A 25,419-nucleotide genomic window follows, 5' to 3' on the forward strand; every position below is an offset into this window, starting at 1 on the left:
GAGATTTAAGATGATAAGAGAAACGACTAGTAGGGAACATAATATGCTTTAAGACCATGTCTTTGTTTGTTTGTTTGTTTGTTTATCCTCACTCAAGGACATGCTTATTGATCTGAGAGAGAAGGGAGGGAGAGAAACAATGATCAGTTGCCCCTCTTGTGCACCCAGACCAGGGACCAAACCTGTGACCTAGTTCTATGCCCAGACCAGAAATCAAACCTGCAAACCTTAGGTTTACAAGATGATGCTCCAACCAACTGAGCCACACTGGCCAGGGCAAGGCCACAGGTCCTGCTGCACAGGACGTGGACTATCCAGCCCCAGGCCTCCATTTGCATAGATGACAGTCACTGTACTTCAGAGTTGTGCCATGTGGTGTCCTTGTACACTAGCCTGGCCGAGATCTGATAACAGCCACTGATGATACCCTCATTAGTGATCTCATACTTAGTCACAAGGAGGAATTCTTGCTGCAGATGCTTTCCTGACAGGCCCAGACGCTCTCGGCAAAATGACCAAGTACTCTAGGCAGCACAGATATGAACGTACTTTGTTATTTGGCAAAGGTTTACTTAGGGAAACCAGACTGTTTTGCAAGGGTGATGCTTCTTACTTGTTCAAGTGGATTCTTTAAATACTTTCTTCATTGAGGGCTTTTAAAATACTTTTGAGTCAAAGTGAAACATAACTAAATAAGTCTGCATGTATATTTGTATACATACACATGCATGCATGCATATACATACATGTATGCCTTTGCGTCTACAGAGAGAGAGAGAAAGAAGGGGAGACGGAGAAAGTACCCACCCAAGTACGCTGCTTGGCTGGTGGACTCTGCCAGCCCTTCCCTGCGCAAGTCTTTCCCTGCATCCCCCGGGGTGGAGCAGTGGGCAGGGGAGCTCTCCAACATGAAGTTCTTGCTCCTGGACGTGCTGATGATCCGTGGAGGCAGGAGCACATTAATGACTGTCTGCAGTAACAGCTGCACCTCAGGCTGCTCCAGCCACGGGCTGTCTGAGGGACAGAGTTTGGAAGAGGGAGGTGGAAAGAAGAGCAAGTCACGAGGTAGACTTTCCATATCCGACACAGAAAAATTCAGCTCTCTTTCCACCACCAAACTAGAAATTCAGGTGTTTCCCCACAAAGCACACCTTCTCCTATGGACAGTAACAGAGTCCCTGGTTCTGTCTTCCCCATATGCAGTACCCACGGACTTGTGTTTCTTAGCCAAATATCCTCCTTACCATTTCAATCTCCTTTCTTTTCTGATCAAATACTCATAATGTACAGTGTTTACAGTTGATATAAATTTGCCTAAAAGAAAAATCCCCCAAGGAAGAACAGTAGTGAAAATATAATGGCATTTAATGGCAGTGGCAAGATTATGCTAAACCCAATGGCAGTAGATTATGAAGTCCGTGCACCTGTCCGTTCACATTATACCGTACTCCATTAATACCCCTTTCTTAATTGAAACAATGGGCTGCTGACTTTCGCTGTACTGAAATGATTTTTAAATACGATATCTCTTCAAAGGAGTTGAGGAGAGAAACTCTTGACCCAGGGTAGCTAAAGTGAAAAAGAAAGAAAGAAAAAGAAATCTATTTCCTAAGGTAACCCTGTTTAAATCATTCAGATGGACTTCAGTGATGGCCTTTGTGGGAAAAAGAAAGAGAAAGAAAAGCCTGGCACTTAAGAAAACAAAACAATAATGATACATTTCCTTGAGTTAAATTAATCAGACCTTTGCTTCCAGATCCTACTGTGAGCACAAATGGGATGAGTAGATTTAAAAGCATCCCCTCCCTTCGCTCTTGATTGGTGAATGGGGAGATCACATGGCTTAAAGGGAAATCTTCTTTTAAAGCCTGTGCAGCAATAATAGAAAGAGAGATTAATTGACCCTGCACCCTTTCCGTACATTCATTTTAACACAGCAGGACCCAGACGGTGACTCCCTGCCGGTTGCTCCTGTAAACTAGGAGTTCAATTGTCTTCCACGATACTTTACCATTATTTGCTTGACATGATTCAGAGCTATATACCTAAAAACCAGTAACGTCTTAAATATTAAGGGAAAAATTACCGTCTGGTACAAAGCAATCGCATGTCCCCATTAATTTTCTCCAGGGGACCACCAATAAATATTCCAGAGACAAAAGGAAAGGAATAAAATGAGAACTTGCCACCTGTTCCAATGCGAAGTTATTTAAAAGTTCTCTGACCCCTGCACAAGCCCTTCTCCAAGCCAAAAACCAATAAGTAATACAGACAGAAAGAAATAGTCTCTGTACCCAAGTCATTAAAGTGTACTGTTTTAGGGGTATCATTTTCCCCCTTCTGCATGGCAGCCACAGTCCTTGTTTAAGTTCTTTTCTATCATCTTTCTATTCTCTGGATGATGGACCACCAAGTGTGGCTGTCAGAAGGTGGATGAGTCAGTTATCCATTTATACCAGCTGTATACTTGCCATTGGTTACAGAGTTTGATGACCATTTATCACTCACTAAAACTGGGTAATACACAGAAATAGGCGGGGGAATTTGCCTTCTGCACGTTTTGCCCTGGGAATGATTATTTTAATTTTAAGAAATAAAATAAGTGGAAGAATTAAACAAAGTGCTCACGATATTCAATCCACAATCATTAAAGAAAAATAAAGTATTCAAAGTCTAGTAATAACATCTGAAAGAATTTTATATTGCAATTCTTTCTAGATATAATTGAAAACCAGACTTTGAATATTATTGTCTCTTTTAATTAATAATTGTGCGCTGATTATCTGTGAGCCATCATTTCCCTAAGGTCCCTGCAACATTTCAAATGACTGCCATGGTGCCCGAGGGTGTGGCAGGATTAAAGGACTCTGCTATTTTTGAGATCTCAAGAAGAATTACAGAAGCACAACTTAGGGCCAAGCTCAGGGCTGAAGCTCCAAACCCACTGAGGTTTTGGAGATGTTCACACTTCTGTTTCACAGGTTTTGCCCAGCCTTTGCAGAAAACAAAAAGAGGACACCATGATCCGGTGCCTCGACCAGCGACTTAATGAGCGTGACAAACAGGTAAGGCAGTCACACCTGTATCTGCAATGCTACAAGCCGGACAACAGCTGTGCTGAAGGGCAGAGGTGGTGAGAGATAAGGGCTGAGATGAAGAAGGGGTAATCCATCAGCAACACTGGAGGGTCCTACCACTCCCATCACCTGAAATACAAACAGAGCACATGACCAGCCTTGACTATTGCAATTTCATGCAACCATTGTAAGGGAGTCTCATTTAATAATAATAGTAATAATAATAATAATAATAATAATTTGAAGGTTGGGCATGTTACTTTCAATATGTTCTTGTTGCCTTCTTCTGAAGGCACGTAATATCTGGAGTCAGATCAAATGTTACACTGGATTCAACCAAGGTTTTGTAGAATGTTGTCTACAATTAACTACATAAATAATGAGAGATGGGCCAAAAACTATTCTAATCAGGAGACTGCACATACTTACTTGTGGATTCAAAGGAACACAGTCAACATTTTTGGATGGAGCAAATACTGACAACAATGAGGATGGCAACAGTTCTACTTGCGCTAGGCATTCCAGCTACAGATTTATTGCTGGGCTAGTTAAGCAGCAGATCACATTCAATGAAATGCTCTACCATGGTTTCCACATTGTACAAAACCTTGTCAGGACCAGACTCTAGATATTACGTAAATCATAGAAAATTTGTTTTTCTTCACATAAATCCTAGACTGGCCAACTCATAGTGTCATTTTGCACTAAAAAAGAAACAAAAATCCTCTTTTCATTTTCAACTCCCTCACCCCAGACTACCTCGACCTCTAGCCGATTGTGTAGTCTCCTGGTCTCCGCCACCCCACTCTCCAACTGGCAGCCCTCAGCTCTCAGCGCAACTTGAAGAGGTGGATTGTCAGAGTAGTGCGTGGGAAGCAGCACTCCAAAATCCCGTCTGTACAGGGATGGGCCCCTGGGTCTCCCCACGCACCACCTTGAAATGTACCTCACTATTTTCAGTGTCACCTGAGCCATCTGTTGTCATGGGTAGGTAGGGGCACAAAGTGGTCGACCTGTAAATCTTCAATTCAGAGAAGTCAATAGCAGAGTTAAATTTTGCAAAATTTCATAAGATTGCCACTTGGCTACTCACCAGATTGACACAGACATTGATCAGTGACCTAAGGTGAGGCAGGAAGGATATGATTGGCTGCCTCTGAAGTGTCAAACAAACCCCTTCAATCAAATTGCTGGCAGGCTCCCACTCAACCTGTCGCCTGGAATACAATATAGGAGCCATTAGCAGCTTGGCTCCCTTCTGGAGACAGTCCGAAACAAATGAATGAGACAGCGATCCTGATGCCATCTAAGACAGGATGGGCATCTGAGACAGCAAAGTGCTTCACACGGGATGAGGTTTACCCATGCTGTTCCAAAGCACAGAGCACACTGGGAAGGGAAGAGGATACTGAAAACGTGGCGGAGGCACTCCTGCCCCACTTGACTAATGAGACAAAATCTATTGAAGAAAAAAAAAAACAGATGATGAATGGGTTGTATTTACAGTGTCCCGGTTTTACTCTGAGAAAGGGCAGGAGACTACCATTTTAGGAAACCCATCATGGGGGTCATTACTCCCAATAGAACTCATCGGACTCCAGGTTGCATTTCTGAAATCTGTTTAGAGATTATAGGTGATCTCATCAGCTTTCACACTAGACTCCAACTAATTGAATTTATATGGCTTACTCCCTGCCAAAAAGATCACATTAGAATAAGTTAGTCTATTTAAAAAGTGCTCTTTCTTGTTCTAAGAAATGCTGTGTTTCGGCTGCTTTCTTTGGTAATAGAGGTGGTATACATAACCCAATTAAATAACTCCAGTCTACGATGGTCACATAAGAGTCACCTTTGTGGCCCCCAAATAAACAGGTTGGGCTTTACTGTTATCAACACTGTTTTCAAATATTATCTTGGAGATGATTTTTTAAGCCTATATTTCCTACCAAAACAACAGCTCTGTAATGACAAAATGGAAATGTTCATACAGGGGGATATATTGACATTCATGGTGCCCAAGTAACTCATAGGTCAGGTGCCATCAACATTTCTCTTATTGAATTGAGATCAACTGAAAAAACTGAATCTGAGGCAACCCCAAATGCACAGCCTGCACCCCAAGAAAATGGCCTATAACTGACCAGGTCTAAGCATCAACAGAGAAATCTACTTTTAGGAAGCATGAAGTTTTTCATAATGGGCTAAGTTATATGACAAATTAATCAGCCTATGGGGACATTTAATGTTTTTAGATACAAAATTATTTAATAAAAAATCATTTCTTTGACACACTTTTGTAAGACTTACAAGACTTTGGCTGTTTGTCCATAGGCACAAATCTCCCAATGGGATTGAAGCAAAGAGGACTGCTTTATAGACAAACATTTCCGTGCCATGGAGAATGATGTGTGGACATTCACCATCATGGCAAAAAAGGATATAGGAACAAGCCACTCATTATTAGAGTAAAATCTTCCAATTTCCTTTTTTAATAAATTGAGTAATTTTTGATGGCAGTGTAAATGAAGAATAACAGACTAAAACCTGGAAAATTCCTGATAAATTGAACACTAAGAGCTAGAAATGCTTAAAGGAAGACTTGAATTGATTTTGGGTTTGGTTTAAAAGGACAGAAAAAGGATAGTGAGAAGATGCTCTCACTAACCCAAACTTGAAATTCCCAAGTTAGTAGGTTTATTAACACTTTTCAATTGAACTACTGGCTGACTACGGCTATGTGTTTCCCAACCAGGCTCAGATCTCCAGGTAGACTGGTTCAGAGGCTTCTGCTCATAGGGAGGCTACCAATGGTTATTTCAGGGCACTGAATGCAGACGGAGTGGTAATAATGTTCATTTAGTATCACCTAAATTCGGTGGGAAGGTGAAAATTAGGTATTTGTTATCAATCCTAGGATCTTCTAAGCTACTGCTTGGCTGATTATTAGAAAGCTTGACATTTCTCTACCTTGAAACCTAAAATACAATGTTAAATATAGTATATTTGGAACATCAAATTAGTTCTTCTTCTCTCCTTAGTTGTTTTATTTATAAGGCATATCTTGCTTTTTTTGAAAAGGAATGGAAGGATACACATCAAATTCCTTACATATGTCAGATAAGGAACATAACAGCTTAGAAGTTAATAGATTGTTCAAGATGAGTATGTAGATTTTAAAAATACGTTATTTCGTTAAAATATAGGCCTTCTACTTATGCATTCATATATCTGATTAGCTACGCACATAGTCTAACAGGAAACTTTCAAACCACTCATTAAACTCCAGATTGACTCGCCACCTTCCAAACAGACAGACCCTAACTTTGAGGATTGCATTATCAACAGCTGGCTAGGAGGCCTCCTCACCTCAGAGTAGGCATCTTGTGAATTTTGTTGAACATTCTATCCAGTCTCTTCAGAATGAGGATAAGGGCCGGCCTCACGGCCTCAGCTGTCCAGTCGGTGATGGGCAGCATCTCCATGATGTAGCGGCGGAGCCCACGGCTCTCCATTGTCTGTGTGTCGTACGGCGCCAGCTTCAGAAGGGAGTGGGCGATTTCTGCCAACCTAAAACGTTTTTGCTTTTAAAGCCAAGCTTAAAACGCCTCAGTGAAAATTTTCCCATACAGCACCATACTATTAATCACCCTCTTTCCAACACACCAACTCCCCGAACTAAGTACATTTTGGCACATTACCTCACAATTTTTATTTTTATTTCTTTAAGTTTTGATTTGATCTTTATTGTATTTTAATAAATTTTTAAAAACAACCAATCAGGAAGAAATAAAGCCCATCAGTTTCACTTGCATGATATGTCTCTTAAGCTGTTTAAATTTATAGGTTCCCTCTCTTCTGCTTTTTATTTTTTTGGACATAATTTATTTGTTGAAGAAATAAGCTGTTTGTCCTATAGAATTTCCTGCACTCTGGATTCTGCTGATGGAACCTCCAGTGTCTTTAATTTAATCCATGACCCCATATTTAATTCCACTGGTAGTTAAGACCTAGGGCCTAGATCAGATTAGGTTTCGCATTTCTGGCAGGTGCACTTCCCAGGTGATGGCAGGTATACTTCAGAGGTACTTTCAGCAGGAGCTACCTGATTCCCTGTTCTCTCTCTTTTCATGAGGCTAGCTGTCATTATTAATTACATAGATCCATTTATTCATTAGAAGTAGTACAGTGCTAATATTCTATCATTCCTCTTCTCATGCATTAACTATACAGCATTTTAATAAGAAGAAATTTCCTTTTGATTACTAAGAGAGAGAGAGATAAATGCTTGAAAGGATCTACAGTCAAAGAGCTCCCCAAGAGACTTTTCCAGGCACTCTGGTTTAGGAATCACAGCCGAGCCATTGCGTCTCTACCTCTTCGATTGCTCTACGATTGCCCCAAGTCACTAGCACCATGGGCGAAGTCACTACCACACAGGGCAACTCATCCCATCTTTGGAGTTCTGCACCGTGAGAAACTCTCCTCAAATTATGTCCCCAAATTGCCTCAGTTTCTTTTTCCTGTGCTTCATCTGGAAGCATGAATTGAATCCATCTTCTCTGTGGCAACCCTTTATTATCAAGAAATGGTTACTGCCTCTTCATTCCTATTTGTTCTCTCTCCAGACTGAACACGCACACTGTCCTCATGGAAAAGATGTATGAATGTGCATGTTCTAAAGAAATCACTTAAAACAGCCTGTACTTTCTTCGATCTCTCTCTCACAAATGAAAAAAAGAATGCAGGAAAGAATTCTTTACTTGTCAGGTGGTGTGGGTGACAGATAGGAACCTATCTCTAGGAGTATGTCCATGTTGCTTTTCTTTTATTATTTTACAGATAACACTGGGAAATTATCCATCTATTTTAAGTGTGAAAACAGTATTTCAAGCTGAATTTGAGTTACTTTATGAATTATTATCTGAATTTCTCTAATCCCTTGTCACATTACTAAATGAATTTGCTTTGAGCGTAAAACAAAAACATTCTTATGCTCCTTTTCCAATGAGAACAAAAGGGATTTTCTCATTGAGAGGGAGAGAGAGAAAAAATTGAAGAGAGAGTAGGAGAGAGGTAGGAAGGGGAGGAGAGAATAGTTACCGATCTGACTACCCTGCTGTCCTGCTGCTCCGGGTTGGGCAAATGAGGCAATAAACTCCCTTAGGGCAGAGACTCTACCTAATCGAGAATATTTTTCCTGCCCTGGCTGATGTGGCTCAGTGGACTGAGTGCCCGCCTTCGAACCAAAGGGTTGGCGGTTTGATTCCTAGTCTAGGGCACATGCCTGGGTTTCAGGTCAGGTCCCTCGGGGGGTGAATGACAGGCAACCACACATCGATGTTTCTCACCCTCTCTTTCTCCCTCCCTTACCCTGCCTCTGAAAATAAATAAATAAAACATTTTTTAAAATTAAAAAAATATATTTTCCCTGAGAGCCTTGCAGTCAATTAACCATATATTCTTCAAATGCAGGAGTATAGATTGCTTCTTGGCTTTTTGGCTCAAATCAAATATTTCTTGCAAGTATGTGTTTTATATCATCTCATTTTTTAAAAAATATCAACTCTTTCTTCTTGGTTGATACCATATATTCTTATGACATATATGCCCACAATTCCAAAATTTATATATTGATCTGACTTTTGCATGTATCCAAATATGCACTTAATTGATATGACAAAACCTTAATTATGCCCTTTGATTGGTGTAGGGTCAAAGCCTGTGGACTTGCCCCTACTTGGCAACAGACAGTAGCTGTTCGGCCAGAGATCACGGGAGGTCCATTTTTGTCAAAAGCTTGTTGTGAGAAATCGCATGAACGGGGGACATTTAGTCTACGCCCTGGCAGTAAAAATTTCCCTACCCTGCAATAGGCCCAGGCCTTGAACAACTGTGCTCTGAATGAGATGTCCTGGTTCTAGACGGTTCACTCTTGGCGACCTGCACTATGACGCAATGCCAAGCCCCAGTGCCGCCTGGCACCCAGACGAGTGAGGTGGGCACTTCACGTGCTGCGGGCCGTTGTTGACCGCCTCTTACACCTCACCACGCCTTCCTGCGCACAGACACCGGCCAGGAGACGTTTCTTGTCCTTTGTATTTTAAAAAGTGGTGTTTTACCAAACACCTAGTTATTTTTCATCTTATTGACCCTATGATTTTTAATTGATCATTTCCCCCCTCGTTGCTCTGGAAACTCAGAAGCTCAAAGTCAAATTTATGGTTCATGAAAAAACAGTGTCTCGTATGATCAAGGCATAGAAAGTTCATGTGCTAATCTCATAAAAACATAATTATTTAACTGTTCATTTTTACATTGCTCTGGCTCTCTAATTTGTACATTCTATCCTTTTGCATCATGTAATTTTCTAAGTTGCCACAAGTACTTTGTAAAATGACAAATATGTAAATGTACATGCGATGTACATTACTTGCAACACTGCATTAAAGTTATGTTCTTAAGTGCGCCTCCTGAATTGGACTGCGGCCGTGCTGAGGACCAGGGTGTTATTTTACAGCCTCAGTGTCCAGCACCAGCATTAGGACCCACCGACTCAATTAACCCAGTGCCAGGCACCGACCTAAGTCACAACTACAGCTCATTTAACCTTTAATAGGGCTTGGCCTCTAGAGGGGGCTAGGGGCCTAACTGACGCATGCTCTCCCCTCCACCAAGTACCTTAAGTAATGGAGATACAGTTGGTTAGGTTATGGGATAGTTACTAGCCCATGATCATGATCTCTCTCTCTCTCTCTCTCTCTCTCTCTCTCTCTCATCCATCTTCTAGGAATATCTTCCCCTTTCTCCCACAAAATGGCCATTGGTAGCAGTGGTTTTCCAACTCTCAGAGTGTGGCGTTGTGCTATTCACAGAATTACTTAGATTGGCTAGCCATGATAAGTGGGAAAGGAGGGGGGGTGGGTTGAATGGAGCACTGGGTTGCTATGGCAACCGATCTTAACACCCCAGACTTTCTTCCCCTTTCCCAGCTGGGAGCTGAAATTCTCAGTGGGATGTCAAGTCTTCCCCATTATGCACATTGGGGAGTGTGAACACACATGAAGCTCTGGAGTTCTGGGGGTGTGTCAACCACTCAGACAGTGTGAAAGCAGCCTGGGGGAGAAACAGCCTGTGCTTTACAGATTTTTGGACTCTCATATTCCCTCACTTCGTACTTGCTAAAATTTCCAAGGGATAATTATAAAAAAAGAAAGTCAGTAATGCAGAAGTTGGTGTGTTTGCCCAACTGCAATGCTATTGCTCGATGGCCAGGCCCTAACTCCAGCTTCAGCTTTACAGATACACTCAGTTCTCCAGGGGAATAACTTGTTACCCATGGAGTTTTCCTTTTTCCAGGACTTCTAACGACCTTTTGCAACCACAGAAGATCCTTTGGAATCATGATCCTTTAAGGAGTCTGAAAATATAGACCCAGACTTCATTTATAATTTGAGTGACAACTGGGATGCCATCTCCAGAAGAATGACATATGGGCGCACAGAGCTGTGGCTCTCGGGCCTCTCGTGGGCATACCAGGGGCAAAATTTTGAAATGATAACTGGCCTCATTCAGTTCAGAATTTTTAACCAGGGTGCTGTTTGTGTGAAGGGGACCTCAGATCCAAGCAAAGTGTGGCTCAGAGTTAAAAGTTTGCAAAAAAGTAAAAAAAAAAAAAATAAAGATTAAGACTAGTATCGCTTCTGCGCTTATGCAGATGAACGCACGACGTTGCAGTGAAAAACCAATCTGCTCACTTCCCTGCAGGGCTCACTCCTAAGTCCTCAGGTGGTGCAGGGGCCAAGCAAGGCCTGGAGCAGAAAGTAGTAGTGCATTGTTCATGTAATGTAGTAGAAGACATTTAATTCTCGTAAAAAATTAGCATCTGAGCAGTTAAGAGTATTTGGAAGAAGCTACTTTTGCAAGAATTCAGGTGATGAAAGTTCCCACTCACACACTTTTTTTTTTGAGGAGCAATTATGTGGACTGTGCTTTTCTGTGTTTAAGAACATTTTCCCAAAGGGCCCTGCATGATATACATCCAAGCCACTGGAAACCAATCATCCTGGTTATCCCAGTTCTCATTCTGAGATCCCCCGCTGCCCCTCAAAACCCAGTCATGCTGCCTGAGTCGCGTTCACCCTGGAGTAGGAAAGCGAGAATGGTACCGCATGTGAGACTTCACGTCCAGCAGCTCCAGGGCGGTGACCCGCGGCTCCCCTGCCAGGTTTTGCAAGATCTTCAGCCTTGGCCCACAGTGCTTGTAGAATTCAGTGCAAATGTTCAGCAGGGACTCCCGGGGTCTTCTGAACTCCTCCCGAGCAATTCGTTCATCCAGTTCCTCTCTGGGAAGGCCTTGCCCCTCCTCTAGCAGGTGAAGGTTTTCCCTGGGGAATTACAAAAGGTTAACTGGGGGCCCGAATAGGTATGGCAACTCTGAGAAAAGCATCACACTGAAGAAAAAGATAAGATTCCTCACATTACATAAAAGTTAATGACTCAGGGCCAGACCTAGGAAAAACCCATCTGAAGGATAAGGGAAGTTTATTATCCTAGAAGAGATTGCCATCCCAAATTGTATTTGTTTTACATTAGACAATGCCTGAGGATTTACCCTGAAATAGTTTGCATGCATTAAATAAATGAAGTCTGACAGAACTATAACCCAGCTCAAAGGCAATCATCAAAAGATGTCAGAATTAGTACGTCATTAGGGCTGTCTTTCTGTACCTGATGAAGTGCAATTTGGCGCCCGGTTCCTGGTACCTGAGAGTCAGAAAAACAGTCTGTGTTACTACCAGAGCAAGGACAGAGGGCCTGTGGTGGCGCTTCTGAAGGACTTGTTCTTCTGAGAAGCCCTTGAAGCTGTACATTTTGATAAACTCACAAATACACACATGCGATTCCCAAAATATATGTCTTTTATTTGGCTACTATACAGGCTGCAATTACAGTTGCTTTGAACTATGTTGCATCGCCATAAAATTTGTAGAAGGACAGAAACTATAAAAACGCACACAAAGCCATGAAATGGAGCCAATAAGGGAATTCTTCAAAACTTTCAAAGTTAAATGAATCTAAGTTATGGTTTTAATACCATGTGCTTTGGTGTAGGTGGTCAGCCGAAAAAATATGATTGACTTCCTTTTAGTTGTGGAGATAGATTACTTTATGGCTGATTGACATTAGAAGTTTAGAAACCTTCTTTTCCCATATATCTTTTGGCCAGTAGTTGAACCTAGCCCCTAAATGTCATTAAAGTATAATCATTTTTTTCTCAATATAGGAAATTGAGGCATGAGTTCACATCACGTCAGGTGACTTATAATGGGGTTTGGAATTTGTTTTTTTTTAAGATTGTATTTATTTATTTTTAGAGAGAGGGGAAGGGAAGGAGAAAGAGGAGAGAAATATCAATGTGTGGTTGCCTCTTGAGCACCCCCTACTGGGGAACTGGCCCACAACCCAGGCATGTACCCTAACTGGGAATCAAACCAGTGACCTTTTGGGTCACAGCCCATGCTCACTCCACTGAGCTACAGCAGCCAGGGCAGAATTTGTCTTATTTTTAATATAAATATATGTGATGAGCAGAAAATTAACTTTACATAATTAATGATACACATTTAAAAATGTGCTTCAGAGAGACTGGGAAATTCCTTTCTCCTTAAGAGCTCTCTGCTAACTATTCTACACTAAGAAAACAGAACTTTCTCACAAACTGACTTTGGCTTTGCCCTATTTTAACTTTTTCTTGGAAGAAGAAGCTAACTAAACTTTTGTGTGCGCATGTGTGTTAGACTATTTAGAGATGAACACAGACAGAATGAAGCAGGTAAAGTACAGCCAGCGTCTGAGTTACGCTAAAACAGGAAAGGAGATTAAGTCAACTACCCTGAAAGCACCACTGAAGGACCTAACTCAGACTGGATGAAATATCTGTGGAAAATCTGTCCAGATAGAAAGGAAGACAACTCTGCATAACTGCCCTGGGAATGAGGAACCACCTCCTGATTATTACTGCTTTATTTGCCTGCTTCTTGGAAGCAAATGAAACAACACTGGAATAGTCCAAAGACCACCCAGGAGGCAGAGACTATCTTGCATGTTCATGCAAATAAACTGATATAAACGCCAATTTATGAAGGTGGCTTGGATTTCTCTTTGACAATTTCAAAGGAAGCCTCCGTGTTTTCTTGAACTCTAAGCTCTCATCTTCTTTATTTTCTTGGACATTTTCACACTTACTATTGACTGTTTACAGGATTCCTCTCATGCCCAACAGTGGAGATTCGGGCTGTATGGAATTGAGAGACCACAGAAGAATACAGTCAGTGACTTACCTAGTGTTCACCCCAGATGACATGGTGTGATTGGCTGTGGTGGTCCCTTTATGACCTTGATCACACCTGCTCATTTGTGGGGCTGTCATGGGCCTGCAACAATGACAGCAATCAACATAAGACGACATCAGCAGGATTGGAAACATTTATGAAATTCTCAAGTTATTGAAGCTCGCATACGATTTAAGTTAGAGTTTCAAAAAGACCGCTACTGAGTTTAGGGCTTCTCAGTCACACTCTGACGCTGTCTTTGTTCTGAGATGCACTTTAAAGGGGACATTCATTCCCAAGGGGCCTATAAGCTCACCATGGTTTAAGTTCCTCCACTTGTCTCTGAGTGACAAACTTTGGCGCTACAAACTGGACATCATGAAATGAGACTTCTGAGCCTATATTAACTGAGAGTTAAGAGAACCTTTTTCAATTCTACAGATACCAGGAAGTTATCCATTCTAAATAATACGCAAAAGCTAAAAGCATACATACACACGCCACTTTGGCCACCAACTCCATAAACAACCACCCTATTTTGTGAGAAACTACTAAAGAAGGAAAGAATCTTTCTAAGCAAAGTCATACCTAAGACTACTCAGGGAAGTGAGTAAATTAGTATCTATTATAAGTCAGTAATTTAGACATTTAGAAACAGATTTGAATCATTTAGTTTTATACCTGCAGGGTTGACGTTAAGTATTATATTACGCAAACTTTGCTTCTCTATCAGCAATTGAGACTTGGAAGGGCTAATTTGGCTTTTCAGAATAACTGCTTGAACTATCTCATCAGCAGTGGAAGCTCACCCAAGGCTTTTGAGCTACATTCTGTTTGCCTAGGTTGCCAGTGTAGCTCCTGATGAGAAACTAAACATACATTGAGTTCATGAATCACAATCTCACTCCCTCTCTCACTGGCTGGTGCATGTGGAAAAAGGCCTCCCAGGACGGAAGGATTTCGACTAGTTCTGTCGTCCACAGAGCAGGATGGGGCTGGGAAGTTGGTGCCTTTTGGTGCGGGTAAATCATAGATGGAATTTTAGGCTGAGGATGTGGCCAAATGGAATGGCGGGGCAAAGACACCAACCCCGGAAGAAGGTTTCCCCACCATCACTCCGGGGAGGAATAGTTTCTTTGATCTGACTGTATATGGGAAAAAAGAAGGAAAGCCAATGATTTGCAGAGCATCCTGCATCCAACTTCCCTATTCCTCTCACTCAGTCTTTTGTCTCTGCCCCCGCCCCTTCACCCCCTAAATCTGGTCTCTCAACGCCTTCTGCTTCTGCACCCAAAAATCTTGTGACAGGACTAACTTCTTGGAACTTTGTGTGGAGCTAAATTCTGATGACAATTTTCCTTTCCAGTCCTGAATTACTCAGCCCCCTCTCTCAGCACTACTGAGTTTTATCCCGGAGGGAATCCGTTAATTATGGCATCAGAATACAATTTTGTAAATTATTTATTATGTAGTTCTTAAAATTACAATAAAAAATCTTACTATAAACAGTAAAATAATAAAAGAATGCCTGGTTGGAATTGCAGACATTTTCATCTAATGAGAGCCAATAAAAATGTTGATCGCATTTTCACATTCACTAAATTAGCTCTTTTACAAGAGATTTGCTTAGCACTAGGTTAAAATTGATGCAGATGCTCAGCAAATTACATGCAAATGCTTGTTTAGCAATCATGGAATAATAATAATAATAATAATAGTACTAGTAATAGCAGTACTTAGCACTGTTTATCCAAACAACTTAGGAAATTTTTGCACTTTTAAGCCATATAGGACTGAGTTTGGGCAGGTATCTGTAAATAAAGTCTTTGGAAATTTTTAGCCATCACACGTTTTCTCCATCTTTTCGGCAGATACATTTGGTTTAAGGCCGTGCCCAATGCGATTACCTGGTGAGGACCTCCACACTGTAAAGCAGGGCCTGCAGCGATGTCGCGAGAGCAGCTGTGGCCGCGATCTCCTCTCGGGCAGCAGGCACAGTCTCCACTTGTGACGTCTGCCTCTTCAGCTTCTGCAGGTAACATGGCACTAAAGCTTCCAAGACCATCAGCATCTGGAGACTATGGCAACAGAAAGGAAACCAAGTCACTTTTTATAGTCTCCTTTCATTGGCTGTGTCATACTGAAGAGCTCAGAAAAAAGAAAAGACAAACATTGAAATCTGACTTGGGAAAACCCAGCAGAAATGATAATAAAAAACCGGGACACAAAAGCTCAAAATGACAACCTCTGACTGGTAAAGAGTTATATAGACCAAAATAAAATAAGTCTCCCCCCCCCAGAATAAATAATGAATCAAATTTTATTATACATTTTACATGGAAGGAAAATAATCTCCATGAAAACAACTTTGATAAAGTAAAAATTTAAAAAGTGAAAAGTTGAAAGTGGCTTATTTGTAACTTACAATAACTAATGAAGAAATTAAACTGGCATGAGGAAATTAGCTTTAAAAATAATCCCTTCAAAATTTACGACTAGGATGAAGATGTTTGTATTTATAGTTAGAGTCAAAATGCTCTAGGTGTCAAAATACCCACTGGCATTAAATAGTATACTTGCCATAGTGGGGTCAACATTATTCGACAATAATTGATAACCACAAGTAGGAGGATATATGAGAGATGAGAGAAGATAGAATATGAGAGAATAAGAAATTGATGATAAAGAGACTTTGACCAGACAGAGAAAATGAAGAATTTGAAGTCATGTGTAAATCTTTAAGCCCCAAGCAATTTTTGCATCCCAAGTAGGTTATAGTATTTGACTTTCAGATCAGTTTCATTTTTCTATACAATGTTCCTTAAAACAGCTGCTTTAATAGATGTTTCAGGATAGGTTCAATCATGAGATTGGAACTGGACTGGTTGGGACGGACAGGTGCTAGTCCTTCGGCCTCCTTCCCCATGAGGGGCGCTGGTCATACTCGCTTTCACTTCAAGCCAAGTCAGAGACACAGCTCACCCCAGGAACATGGGATCGTCACCTGGTCTGAGGAGGTGGATTAATGGAGGCGACTCTGGGTTAGATCAGAGCCAGCATCTTGATATTGGGATGACAGACAAGATTTATACTCATGCTCTTTGTGTGACAGGGGTTTGTTGTCTTAGTTCTTCAAACTTACATGAGAAAGATGGTAGCCAACCTGGGCCTCACAGTCTTTACAGAGGAGCAACACCCTGAAATAGTTTATCACCTTATATTTTCCCCCAAAGTAAAAGAACATAGAGGAAAAAGTTGTATGAGGTTTATGGCTCATAACCCTCAATTTTTTCTCAAACTACCTGGCCACAAAGGGCTGTCAAGGTAGCAATTATACATAACAAAAATAGGAAAATTGAAACAGCTGGCCATTGTTTGATTTATTCATTTCATAAATGTTTATTGTTATGTTTTCCATGGAATAAAGTATCATGTTGGACACTGGAAGGACTATACAGACACACCAGGAATATGGTAGCATATAATTTAGTGCTTCATGTACAGGTTAGGTATTATATAAAAAGATCCAGATAGATTGAGAAGGAGAGAGGGAAGGATTGCCTAGTGTTGATATAATTGGAGAGCCCAAAGGGTTTACTGAGCCAGAAATATAGGACATTTTAAAGGAAGGCAGTTCCAGGGTTTCTAAGGAGGTATGCTACATAAAAGGAGGCTACCTGTGCGCATTTGTCTCTGCCTCTAGGAGACCGATTCTAATAGAGATGAAACTGGTGTTCAACTTGCACATCAGTGTAAAACTCGGAGCGGCCAGCATCCGGGCATGGGGAGAGCACTCCAGGTGGGCCTATTACATTCCTCACACGTAGCAAATTCACGGGCAAGCTTTATTTTTTATTTTGTATTTAATTGTTCAAGTACAGTTTTCTGTCTTTTACTCCCATCCATATTCTTTTTTTTAAAGATTTTATTTATTTATTTATATTTAGAGGGGAGGAGAGAGGGAAAGAAACATCAATGTATGGTTGCCTTTCATGCGTCCCCTGCTAGGAACTGGCCTGCAGGGAACCTGCCTGCAACCCAGGCATGTGCCCTGACTGGGAACCGAACCAAGATCCTCTGGTTCACAGGCCTGTGCTCAATGCACTGAGCTACACCAGCCAGGGCCCCATCCATATTCTTGCTCTTCATGTGACAGTTTTATTGCTTTCTGAAAAGAGTGTCCTCAAATCAATTAAATATCTGTTCTACAATTTTATTTGTTATTAATTTATACTACATATAAAAATATTCTCTCAAGAAGACTAAACATCTTAGCTGCTACACAAATTCTAAATTAGGGGATTTCAAGTGAGTGAAAAGGTACTGTATTTTCCAGAACCTCAGCTACGGCACGTTTCCCAAATTCAGTTTTGGAAAACTTAGTTGCCGGAATGTTACAGGCTGATAATAGCAAACCCAACCATTGTACTCACTCAATTTATTTTCTTTGCTGTGTTTACTTATCGCAGAATAAAGGGTTGCACTTACCTTCGGAACGATTCAGGGGCATAGGCCACCACCGTAACGCAGAGCTTAATGGCCTCACTGATAGAGAAAGTCAGGTCTTCGTTTCCATAGCAGAAATCTGAAGGGACGGGAGGTGAAAGCCATCAGAGTGGATTCTGCCAGTAACAAAGGACTTACCACTTCTAACATTTTCCAGTTCGATTTTGTAGCCATTTCTTCATTAGACTTTACTCTTAAACTGTGAACACTATTAATTTCTTCATGTAAAGAGACAGAAAATTATTTTCTTTATCTTTTAAGTAATAAGATGAAAAATGAAAGTGCTCTTAGGGGGAGTAGTTTCTTCAAATCTCACCTCCTAGAAGACAGCATTTGCACAGCTCAAAGTCATGCACAACTTTTAACAATCCATGATAATGAAAGACCACTTTGGTAGGTTATTCACTTAGAATTGCCCAAGAAAACCCAATTTTTTTTGAAAACTGTACCGCTAGAATAGTTGTTTACTAAGCAACATTTTGACACAATTTTCCTGGCAGAGAATTCCTTACTCTTTAGGACTTACAAGAAATTGAAGAAAAACAGGAGATAGAAAAATGTACTCATTCCATACACACTGCTGTTCCATTTATTTTTGCTGTTTTTGTGTAGTTCAACACATTCAACAGCTAATTATTTTTTAAAGGACAATTACAAAGACGAAAAAAGGTCAAGGCAAACTTTGCTCCTACCTAAAGACTTCAGGGGCTTTTCAGCTTTGACCAGCTCTAGGATGTCCAGTATGTCCGTGGTCTCCCCCTCCAGCGACTGCAGCAAGTCAAACAAGCACTGGGCTGACACGCCTTTGCTGGGCCCGCTGTTGGCAGCATCCTGTGGGAAGAGAGGCAGTTTCAGCGTGTGTCGATTCCCATGTGAGTACTAATACGGCTTGGTCAGGAACGCAGTTCCCTCAGGCACTGCCACCATTAGTAATTACAACCTTGATCTGGTATCCGGCTACCATAAATCTGTACCCAACAATGCTGCTGTGTGGTTTTGGAGTGGCAAGTCCGACTTTTATGGGGTCTATTAAATGCTCATCTGGTACAAAAGCGATATTTGTGGAAAGTCATAAAAACATAGCAATGTGTCCGCTGTCAGAAAACTTCATGCCAGCGGCTCCTTTGGTCCGCAATCACAGGATTCAGCTTTTGCAAAGGCAAATTTTATAATGGGTTCACTGAATACTGTAGTTTGAATATGTTTAGAGCAACAGATGCTTTATTTGCACAGCTCTGAGGATTTTATAAATCTTATGCAATAGCAAATCTCCAAAATAGGGATCCTTAACATCTCAAATCTATTTCGATGCTTTTCATTCATTCATTAAAATGACAATTCCTTACTAACTTCCTATTCTCTGTTAGGAACCATTCTGTGTAATGAGGTTGTAGCAGAACAAGAACAAAACTCATATAAGCAACTAAAAGTAAACAACAAACAAAGGCGTTGCTGTAATGGAGCTTAAATTCTACTGTGGGGTGGGGTAGAGACACTTATTAGTGAGACAGATCCATGTATGGCATGAGATATGGTGCCAATGCTCTGGAGACAAAGAAAAAGAGAATGAGTGTGTATTAGAGAATGACAGAAAGGAACGAGAATCAGGAACTCAGCTTTCAATCATTTTCTATTCTCTTTCCTTTCATTAACTGAGTATAAAAAACTCAAGAGTTGGCCGATTTACATTCTAGGGGCTGAGATGAGGGTTGAAATGATTTTCTTGTTGAAAGAGAGAGGATTTATAGCATTCACATCCCATCAGCTGAAGGGAGATACCAGAGAGACTGATTATATGAACGGGCCATGGCCAGGCCATACATAAAAACAGAACGCTGCCCCACAGCCTGCAGTAACCTGCCCGGGGAACCAACCTAAACCCATTGTCTATAGAAACCAGCCCAGGAAGCCAGCCTGCAATACGTCAAGCTTGTTGGAAGTCAGAGTACCAGCTTTAGTGGAAAGCAAATGATAATCCCTGTCCCCACAGGGCCCCCAAACAGCCAGGATTTAATTCATAACTGACAGCTTCCTTAATCCTAGTTCCTGTTTCCAGCTTAGGACTAATCATAGGAAGCCAAGATGTACCCCCAACCAATCACATAGGACACCCACTTCTTGTCAGCCCACTTACAGCTTCCTGGGACATCACCCTCCAATCGGGGCACACCCGAAGCCTTCCCTTTTCTCCTTATAAAGTTTTCTCACTCCTCTGTCTGCCTTTGAGTCTCTGCCAGAACCCAAGTGGTGGTGGCTGATGCCCTTGCTACAGTAAGCAGTGAATAAAGAGCCTTTGCTTTCCTCCTGTGCTTGGTCTTTGTTTATTTCCACAGAGTTTACTCACAGGGAACTCCAGCAGAGGGGCCACGCTAGCAAACAGCTGGAGCACAAAGGGCTTCCGGTGGAGAATGTAGAACTGGTGGCAGGCAAATTCGATGGCTTGACGCAACTGGGGGTTGCTTTCGTAGTCAGAGTACACCTGCGGAAAGGCGCCACGTGTTCAGAAAGTACCTCACTGCTGCGGAAAGCATGGAGGAAAGTGGGCACTTTCATTTACTGGTGGAGGGGAGGCAAAATGGTATACGCTTTCTTCAAAGAAATTTGGTCATATACATAAAAGCCCTAAAAAATATGAATATACTTTCCTCCCAGGAAATTTGTGACTAGGACTTTATCTCAAGAAAAAAATTGGGCAAATGTACAAAAACACATATGCAAGAATGCCTGCTGCAAGGTTGCTTACAATAGTGAACAATTGGAAACAAATGAATTACTCATCAATTGGGGTTGGTTGAGTGAATTAAGGCCCGTGCATACAACACAGTACTGTGCAGTTATTTTTTAGAATGATATAGTGCTAAAAGTCGCTCCATGAAAAAAATGCCCTTGGTGTTCTTAGTCTTACATGAAAGAAGTGGGTAACACACTTGAATACACGGTATGATTCAACTTTTGGGTTTTTACAAAAGGCAAGATAGAGTGCCAGGATTTTCAAGCAGCATAAACAAGGGCCATGTAGGAGGAAGGACTGTGAGTGAGGTTTATTTTCTTCTTTCAACTTTTCTGTATCTGCTGAGTTTCATAATGAGTATACTGGTTTTCAGTAGTCAGTAAAGTGTTGTAAAAATAGAGAAAATTCCAACTATTTAAAAAGAGGACAGAGAGCCCTGGTGATATATTAAAAGTAAATTTCTTGCCCCCACAGGTTGAGTGAACTCCACTTTATACAAGCATGTAATACTTTCATAACTTTTATTGAAAACTTCCATAAAATAAAGAACTAGGACATACCTCTAGGCCTTATTCAGTTCCCCTAAATGTAGCCAGATACACACTAGCCATGAGTAAAAAGAAATTGTTCCTGCTAAATTCACCTCCTTCAATCCCCACATACTAAATCCAATTGAAATGAAAATTTCTATTTAGATAGAAGTCAGATACTCTTTTGGAGAATTATCAGCTAAACACTGGCCATATCTTGGAAGAATGGTTCTCAAACAGTCTAAGGCATCAGAACCACCTGGAGGTGTTGTTGAAACACAGATTACTGGGCCGGGACTCTAGAGGTTCTGATTCAGTAGGTCTGGGATAGGGCCCAGGAATGTGCATCTCTAACAGATTCCCAGGTGATGCTGGTCCTGCTGGTACCAAGACCATGCTTTGAGAATCACTGGCCTAGAAGAAATGGAAAAGGTCTGGGGAATCTTGGAAATTTTTAGAGGGTTTTCATTTGGTGCTTTCTGCGGTCACAAAAAAAGACAACTCTGCCATTTAAAAATTTTGGTGTTGGTCTTGCAGACCTGCTAGATGAGCGGTACTCAGGTTAGTATTCTGGTTAGGAGAAGAGAGCCCGGCACCTGCAGCATGGTGGGCAGAATCCACTGGTAGCCGCTGAGGGAGAAGAGGTGGTTGAAGTGCACAGCGCTGTTGATGACGGTAGCCGCGTACTGCCTAAGCAGGGCACTGTCTTCGGGGTGGAGGATCAGAGCTCCGTTAAACACGTTGAGGAAAAGCATGATTTCATCTCCCCAGGGAAACTCGCTCGGCATGCCCAGGAACATCTCCTCCAGGAGCTGGATCCACAAGCTTTTCTGAAGAGTGTCAAGGCCAAACAGCTCCTTCCCAGCTGTGAGAACATGAAACAGCAGAAACAGAATTAGCCTGTTGCCGATCCTGTAAGCGTGGGAGGGCGATGCCGCCCCAGGGCGCTGCTGTTTTTCATCTGTTCCACCTCTGGGGTGTGACGATCTACGGCTGAAACACGTCCCGGCACAATACTGCTGGCATGAGTTCTCAAAGGGCTTTCAGCGCCCCCTCTTCCCTTCAACTCTGTGGGTGGACAGAGGAGACGTTGGCAGCGGGTCACTGCCAAGGGAGCTGTGGCTTTGAGAGAAATTATTTCAGAGAGAAATGGCAGGCTTGGGACTGTTGCTTGTTCTTTTAAGTCCTGGTCAGACGAGGGCTCTTTCCACTGCTGCTCAGCAACTTCCGGATGAAGTCACTGAGCACAGGTGATGCTCACTTAAGTAAACGGTCCCAAATCAATAACTGAGGAACAGAGAGAGGTTTCAAAATGCATCTCTTTCTGTCTCTCTCTTTCTCAATTCAGGTGTAATTTAGATAGAGTAAAATGCACAGATCTTATGTAGAGTTGAATGAGTTTACACAAAAATACACACGCTCGTGTACCCACCACCCTAATCAATAGATAAAACCATTTCATCCTCTCAGAAAGTTCCCTTATTCTCCTTCCCAGGAAATCTATTCCCCAGAACCAGAGGCAACCACTGTCCTGATCTCCGTCACTATAAAGTCACTATAAAATAGTCTTGCCTCCTCTTGAGCTTCTTATAAACACCAGTTCTTTACTTAGGCAACCTGACAACATCATATAGCTTCCTTCAGCTGCTTATAATCTGCTGGAGCAGTGGTCTCAAAGTTTGGTCCCCCAGAACAGCAACATCCATATTACCTGGAAACTTATTAGAAATGCAAGTTCCTGGGCCCCATTACAGAGCCACTGAATCAGAGACTTGGGGGCGGAGGGAGGGGGCCAGCAATCTGTGTTTTATCAAGTCCTCCATGTGGTCGTGATGCACACACAGTCAGGGCTGAGAACCACTAGCTTACAGAACTGTCTGCTGACGAAGATGCTCCCTGGCCAAGGACAAAACAAGGGCGTGAGAGGAGATGCGTCGGTCTCCATACCTTGAGGATCACTGAAGAGTGAAAACTCAGCATCAATAGCACTGCGAGGGAACGAGGGCAGTCGGAGGAGGTCTTCCTGGAGCATGGAGACGTGGGACTGTTTGTGGGCTGTGGGGATCTTCTGGGTCAGGGAGATGAGAAACAAAACCCGTCCTACTTCCTCCAGCTTCCGCGTGAACACCTAGCAGCAAACAAAAGCAGGAGCAGAGGAAACACGGAATTAGCAACTCTGAAATTACTTAGAGTGAAGAGATTGAAGTAAAATCTTTAATGGCAAACTGGGCTGATAAACTCAAGCTGGGGTAGAGGAAACAAAGGAGAAAAAAATTTTCTTTACCACACAGAAAGAGCAAGCAATACTTAATTGCACCATTTCCTGCATCTACAGAAGGAAATGTTTCTTACAGAGTTTGCAGGCTGGAGGAACACAACGCAAGCATTGTCAAAAATCGTTCAGTCAAATAGAGGCCATTTGTCTGGTTATCACAATATGAAAGACCCTCGCCGGCAGGCGCCAGACAGTCCATTCCAATTGCTCCTACATTTCCACTGATGCCTGAAGCTGTTTCCTGTTGGTTCTGGGTGTGCCTATTTAAAAGTGACCAAAAATGGGATCCAGGAAAAATCTATGTTGGGACAAAAGCTGATGGCACTCTAGGTTAGGACTCCTTTAGCCCTGAATTTAGATGGCATAAATGTAGGCCTCTTAGGCCCTACTCTTACTGGTTTTTCTGTTGATGGTGGACAGGGGAGAAAACATAAGCAGTGAGCCGCAACTGAGGAAGCTTCAGAGCCAGAACCACGGGGTCTGCGTATTACTATCTCCCTGAGGAACTTGGAAAGACATCTTAAGGTCCAACTTGGAGTGCACACAGAGTTAGAGCTCCACTTTACACTATTCTTTTAAAACATGTTCTTAAACATGGTTAAAAATACACTAATGAAGTGCCTATATTCATGATGGCTTTAGTTATTTTGCTGCCAAAATCATGGGCTGGGATAATTTGGGGAGAATTGTTTTAGAAATGCTTAAATATAAAATCCTACAGTTTTGTCCAACATCTCACACCTTGTAACACATTCAGTATTTTCCTTGTTTTAAGTGTAATTTAGATAGTTAATAGTAACTACATTTTTATTGAGTAATCTAATTCTATGCCATTCTTATTCAGCTCATAAAGGTATTTTGGATAGTTTGATGCCAAATTAGCATTCTTGTACGTGCAGAAAAACTTGTATTATAAAGCATCCTGAAATTCTTATTTAGATATTTTATTAAAAGTTAATGTAAATCAATTACAAATTGGCATAGATAAAAATGAAACAATGTAATGAATAGATTGTATTAAAATTGCACAATTAGAACTGTATACTACATCTATATTTTCCATGCAACATAATGAACCTCCTTGAGCTCAAAGTCTGATTTGCGATGACACAGGTAAACATTATTCTGCTCTTCAGCCTTAAATCGAAATGCAGCTGCATGGTTATGTTTCTCCTGGTGGAACAGAAGTTAGTACAATAACATGCCCAAGGTCAGATCCCTGGTGAGCGGCAGAGCTGGGCCTGAGTCCAGATCTCTGCACCTCGGTTCAGTGCTTTTCTCAGATGCACTGCACTGAGCCTTTGATTTACTTCTTTTCCAGCTAGCCTCCTGAACAACCTTCAAATAACTTTGTCATGTGCACTTCCAATCCTGTTTTACAAAAATACGGAATGAAAATCTGTGCTTAGCATCAAGTAGGTTAATAAATGAGATTTCTATGGTTTACACCCAATGAGTCATCATAGCGTTACTCCAGGTGAGTGTTCCTTCATACTTTTACATTGTGATCCAATTTATAAAACTTAAAACTATTTGGGGGGACTATGTATTGATCAAGGGCCCAGCTACCCATCCTCTCTAGAAAGAATCAAACATTCAGAGGATCTTGGGATTGGAAACACATTTACACATCGTTCACCCCAACGACATGACGAAACTACAGGCAGAACTGAGGGGGTCAGGCACCTGCTTCTGAATGAGCTCCTGTCCTTTCTCTGGCTGCATATGCACAAGGTTCAGCTGCGGAGACACTGACCTCCGGAAAGGGTAAATATCCCGGACATAGGTCTGCGAGGGGGTTACGCAAAAACAAAAAGAGAGTTCAGATGATTACACTTTTATTCTCATTTCCTCCTTAGGTCAGACAGACAAGTTATCTGTTTTCTGATGGGTTTGATTCTTACTACTTTACATTTCCCAAGTCTACAAAACCCCAAGGAAGGTACACACCCTCCTCAGGAAATCCTCA

General features: G+C 41.7%; 1 protein-coding gene across 1 annotated transcript in view; it reads right to left on the minus strand.

Moving 5' to 3' along the window:
• Positions 1–25,419, minus strand: part of UNC80 (unc-80 subunit of NALCN channel complex) — a 157,183-nt gene that overhangs the window by 20,457 nt on the left and 111,307 nt on the right. The window contains exons 34-48 of the mRNA XM_037042137.1: positions 25,137–25,238; positions 23,123–23,303; positions 21,772–22,040; positions 20,259–20,393; positions 18,607–18,745; positions 17,897–17,993; positions 15,316–15,486; positions 13,418–13,510; positions 11,805–11,840; positions 11,243–11,461; positions 6,444–6,644; positions 4,171–4,294; positions 3,081–3,206; positions 1,745–1,868; positions 808–1,014 (exon numbers count right to left, since the gene is read on the minus strand). Of these exons, the coding sequence (XP_036898032.1) occupies positions 808–1,014; positions 1,745–1,868; positions 3,081–3,206; positions 4,171–4,294; positions 6,444–6,644; positions 11,243–11,461; positions 11,805–11,840; positions 13,418–13,510; positions 15,316–15,486; positions 17,897–17,993; positions 18,607–18,745; positions 20,259–20,393; positions 21,772–22,040; positions 23,123–23,303; positions 25,137–25,238 (2,224 nt within the window). The remainder of the gene's footprint in view (positions 1–807; positions 1,015–1,744; positions 1,869–3,080; positions 3,207–4,170; positions 4,295–6,443; positions 6,645–11,242; positions 11,462–11,804; positions 11,841–13,417; positions 13,511–15,315; positions 15,487–17,896; positions 17,994–18,606; positions 18,746–20,258; positions 20,394–21,771; positions 22,041–23,122; positions 23,304–25,136; positions 25,239–25,419) is intronic.

The sequence above is a fragment of the Sturnira hondurensis genome, unplaced genomic scaffold (assembly GCF_014824575.4).
Source record: "Sturnira hondurensis isolate 20B ecotype Veracruz unplaced genomic scaffold, ASM1482457v3 Scaffold0003681, whole genome shotgun sequence".
NCBI classification, from domain to species: Eukaryota; Metazoa; Chordata; class Mammalia; order Chiroptera; family Phyllostomidae; genus Sturnira; species Sturnira hondurensis.